At 43.6% G+C, this 5,000-nt stretch overlaps 1 protein-coding gene across 1 annotated transcript in view; it reads right to left on the bottom strand.

Annotated features, from left to right (window-relative positions):
• The window catches only part of LOC127000990 (beta-1,4-galactosyltransferase 3-like), a 67,890-nt gene extending 63,859 nt beyond the window's left edge, over positions 1-4,031 (bottom strand). Inside the window, exon 1 of the mRNA XM_050865164.1 lies at positions 3,977-4,031. Coding sequence (XP_050721121.1) covers positions 3,977-4,031 — 55 coding nt within the window. The remainder of the gene's footprint in view (positions 1-3,976) is intronic.
• Positions 4,032-5,000: the final 969 nt, after the last annotated feature.

Below are 5,000 nucleotides of genomic sequence, written 5' to 3'. Positions count from 1 at the left end.
TTTTGTTTCTTTTTTCCCGCAATTTCATATTTTCTTTTTTACTTATATTTTTTTTCTTCAATTCATCTACGTCTACTCCTTTATTTCGATTCTTTTATGTCTGTTTTTTTATTCTTCCTTTCTCTTTCTTTGTTTCTTCTTTTAATTATTGAAGTTTAGCTCAGTTTTATATTTTTTTGTTGTTTGTTTGTTTTCTTCTTTTTATACCTTTTCTGGATATTGTTATTTTTCTTCGTTTTTCTTCCCTTATTAAATTACATTCTCTATTTTTTCCTTCTTTTCCTCATTCGTTAATTCATTTATACACTCACTTAGTTCTTTAGTCAGTCATTTATTCATATCTTCATTTATTTTCTTATTCATTCATTCACTTTTTCTTTCATTTCTTTCTTTCATTCATTCCTATACTTTCTTCCTCTCTTTCGTTCTATTTCTCTCATCTAATTTCGTCCTTCTCTCGTTTTTCAATCTCTAGTCAATCATTCATTCAATTATTCATTAATTTCCTTATTCAATCATTCAGTTTTTCTTCCATTTCTTTCTTTCATTCATTCCTACTTTCTTCCTTTATTTCGTTCTATTTCTCTCATCTAATTTCGTTCTTTCTCTTGTGTTTCAATCTTTAGTCAATCATTCATTCATTTATTCATTCATTTCCTTATTCAATCATTCAGTTTTCCTTCCATTCCTTTCTTTCTTTCATTCATTGCTACTTCCTTCCTTTATTTCGTTCTATTTCTCTCATCTAATTTCGTTCTTTCTCTTGTGTTTCAATTTTTAGTCAATCATTCATTCATTTATTCATTCATTTCCTTATTCAATCATTCAGTTTTCCTTCCATTCCTTTCTTTCTTTCATTCATTGCTACTTCCTTCCTTTATTTCGTTCTATTTCTCTCATCTAATTTCGTTCTTTCTCTTGTGTTTCAATCTTTAGTCAATCATTCATTCATTTATTCATTCATTTCCTTATTCAATCATTCAGTTTTCCTTCCATTTCTTTCTTTCATTCATTCCTACTTTCTTCCTCTCTTTCGTTCTATTACTCTGATCTAATTTCGTTCTTTCTCTTGTGTTTCAACCCTCTTGTTTCTCTTCCTCCCATTCGGATCTTTCTCTGTTTCTACTTTTTCCTTCTCGTTGTATCCAGCTCTCCTCTTTTTCTTCCTCTCCCTTCTTCTTCCTCCTCTTCGTTAACGGTGTAGCATCTTCACCCTCCTTTTTTTTTCTTTTTTTTCAGCCCAATTAGTTGAGAAAGCCTTGTGTGTGTGTGTGTGTGTGTGTGTGTGTGTGTGTGTGTGTGTGTGTGTGTGTGTGTGTGTATTCCTTCCTTCTCCCTTCTCTTCCTCCTCTTCTTAGACTTGGTTTGGATATTTTTATTATCTTCCTTCTTCCTCCTATTCGTCGTCTTCTGATTCTACATTATTTTTATTCCTCATCTCCTTTCTGTTCACATTAATTTTTCCCCCTCACCTTTTTTTCTTATTATTATTTGCTTTATTATCTTTATATTTCCTCTTTCCTACTTACACCGCATCTTCCACTTCTCTGCTTCTCTTATTCTTCCTCCTCCCTCTCTTCTCCCTCCTCCTCCTCCTCCTCCTCCTCTTCCTTCCTTTCTTCTTTTCCCTCCTCCTCCCTGCTTAGTTTCAACTCCAGGAACTTCGTGTGTAAGAGGGCAAGAGTAATGTGATCTCCGTGAATTAGTCGGTAAGGCCTCGCTTGGAATACGCAGTGCAGTTCTGGTTTCTGGTTTTCCCTTGAGATCTGAACTATATAACACGACAAGTGGGAATAACTTTCTAACAATTACTTTTCTTTTACATTAGTGGAAGCAGAAACAGGAAAATAAGAGAAACAGGAAAACAAAAGAGAAACGGAAAAACAAAAGAGATGCAAATACGAAACAGAAACAGAAAAACAAAAGAGAAACAAAAAAAAGACAAGAAAACAAAAGAGACAGAAAAGTGAAATAGAAAAACAAAAGAGAAACAAAAACACTGGCTAGGGAACATGCGGAAACGACGAACTTATGTAAAACCAACTTAATCTTTACTTCTTAACGAGACAATAGAATGTTTTTGCACGGTAAGTTCTTTTTAATCTGTTCCTTGTCTTCCATTTTTCCATTTTCTTTTTGTGCCCTCGCCCTTTTGTCCACTTACTCATCCTTCCTTCTTTACCCCTTGTCCTTCTCCACCTATTTTTCTTCATTTATGCCACCGCTATCGCCATCTTCCCTTCTTCGTCCTCCTCCTCCTCGTCCACTGTCCTATATTTACAAGCGTTTTGCCATTGTTTGCCCTTCAAGAACGCTGGAGATACGTTTTCTTTTTTGGGTGTCGCTCGACCAGCCTCCTTCCTTGTATATTATGTATGAGGAGGCGGAGGAGGAAGAGGAGGAGAAGGCGGAGGAGGAGGAGGAGGAGAGTTGACGAGCCGCGGAAACTGTACTTCACGGCGACAGAGGAGGACGAAAAGGAGGAGGAGGAGGAGGAAAAGGAGGAAAAAAAGAGTGAAGAAACATGATGGAGGAAAGGAAGAGAGGAAAATAGTAATGAAGAGGAGGGCATGCACGAGAGAGAGAGAGAGAGAGAGAGAGAGAGAGAGAGAGAGAGAGAGAGAGAGAGAGAGAGAGAGAGAGAGAGAGAGAGAGAGAGAGAGAGAGAGAGAGAGAGAGAGAGAGAGAGAGAGAGAGAGCACAAAGTAACCACTAAACTTTCCCAACACTCAAACTTGTAATGTGGTAATACTGGGAATGGAGGAGGAGGAGGAGGAAGAAGAAGAAGAAGAAGAAGAAGAAGAAGAAGAAGAAGAAGAAGAAAAAGAAGAAGAGGAGGAGCGAGATAACAAAGAGGAGGAGGAGGAGGAAGAGCACTAACACAGAGAGAGAGCAGAGTTAAAAACTAAACAAAAAAAGAAAGAAGAGAAAGAGAATGCGAAAGAGGAAAAAAGGAGAAACAAAAGAGGGAAAAAGAGGAAAGAGGAGTAAAAGGAAATTAGAGTGAATGAGAAACAGCCATGAAAAGAAGAAGAATGGGAGAAGAAAAGAAATGGAGAGTTGGACCAAAGGAGGAGAAGGAAGAAAAGGAAGGAGGAGGAGGAGGAGGAGGAGGAGGAAGAGGAGGAGGAGGAGGAGGAGGAAGAAGAAGAGGAGGCAGTGAATAAGAACCAGATGAAGAGAACGATGAATGGGAGAGGCTGAAAGATGGAAAGGAGAAGGAGGAGGAAGAGGAGGAAGAAGAAGAAAAGGAAGAGAAGGAGGAGGAGGAGGTTACCTGTCTGACTGTGATGTTTAATTAGGGTCACTGCACCTGTTGAGGAAGAGAAGGAGGAGGAGGAGGAGGAGGAGAAGGAGGAGGAGGAGGAGGAGGAGGAGGAGGAGGAGGAGGAGGAGGAGGAGGAGGAGGAGGAGGAGGAGAAGGAGGAGGAGGGCAAATTGACACAGTGTAATGGATGAAGTGACGAAATGGAGAGAGAGAGAGAGAGAGAGAGAGAGAGAGAGAGGTTAATTGCACGCCACTGCCAGGTAAGATCTGAACACCTGCCACCAACACGTCACTCTCTCTCTCTCTCTCTCTCTCTCTCTCTCTCTCTCTCGTTCTGGTAAACCATTTGTCGTTGACGATATCGAGAAAATATAGTTCTAAACGAGTATGAGAGAGAGAGAGCGAAACCTTTGATCATAAACTGCCATCTCGCCTCTTTAAAGAAGCTCTCTCTCTCTCTCTCTCTCTCTCTCTCTCTCTCTCTCTCTCTCTCTCTTTTATTTAAACCTATTACTACAAAAAGGAGGCTCAAAATTACACTTTTTTGGTAGAACTATTTTAAGAGCCTGTGTATGAGACAACATGAGTTGTCGACTGTTGGCACATTCAACACATACAAACACAAAAATACGAAAAAGAAAGAAAAACATGTAAAAGCAATTTGGAATATTGTCAGTTTGTCGCTTTGTATTTATACCACTATCGCACTTGGGTGTCCCTCACTCCACCTGTGAGCAGCCAGCTTCACTTGCTGCATGTTCATGTTCTCCACTTGGGGAGTGGCTGCCGTGAACATGTTCCACAGGCGTGTGGTCCTGGCTGTATAAAAATTATGTGCACTGGTGCTGTCTGGAGTGTGATCGAGGCACCTCCACAAGCTGGTCACTGGCGAGTGCAGTCCGGGTGAGCCTCTGGGCAGCGCGTGGAGGGAGCCTCAAGCTGCTGAGGTGGGGAACCCCCTGCACTTGGGCTTTGTGGCACACCACCAGTGCTGAGACATCACGGCGGTGCTCCAGCGACGTCACCGTGGCAGACGACTCCTCCAGGTGCTCGCTGGCCTCCCCCAGACGCAGTGCTCGTCGCTGCACTGCGTCGAGCCTCTGCATGTGGGTGGCAGCACTCGCCATCCAGCACAGGGCACCGTACTCCAGATGCGGACGTATCTGTGCCTTGAAGAGAGTGAGGATGCCCCGTGGGTCTAGGGATCCCGCCACTCTTCGCAGGGCAGAGACTCGCAGGGAGGCCTGGCGGGTAACAGCTCGGACGTGGTGGTCGAAGCGCAGGCTCTGGTCCACAGACACTCCCAGGACTTTGATGTGGTCCTGGAGGGGCAGACTCTTGCCTCCGAGACGCAGCTGGCCTGAGACTGCTCGAGAGGCGTCTGGGGACCGTGAGATGACCATGGCCTGCGTCTTCTCCGGGGCGAGGGTGACCTGCCACTCCTCTCCCCACTGCTCCACCAGGCTGAGCTGCCTGTTGATCTCGGCGGCTCGCTAGCTGTCGGGGCGGCAGTAGGAGCGGGAGAGTGTGCGGTCATCGGCGTAGGCTGACACTGCCGATAGCTGCCGGAGGAGATCGTCGATATATATGTTCCACAGGATTGGGCCAAGCACGGAACCCTGCGGAACTGAGGCATGCACTGGTGAAGGCCTTGATGAATGCCCGTTGATCACCACCTGAAGGGTCCTCCCCTGGAGGTAATCCTTGAGCAGCATCAGAAGGGCACCCTGGA

Source organism: Eriocheir sinensis, chromosome 19 (genome assembly GCF_024679095.1).
Source record: "Eriocheir sinensis breed Jianghai 21 chromosome 19, ASM2467909v1, whole genome shotgun sequence".
NCBI classification, from domain to species: domain Eukaryota; kingdom Metazoa; phylum Arthropoda; class Malacostraca; order Decapoda; family Varunidae; genus Eriocheir; species Eriocheir sinensis.
This window is presented reverse-complemented; position numbering and strand designations above follow the sequence as displayed.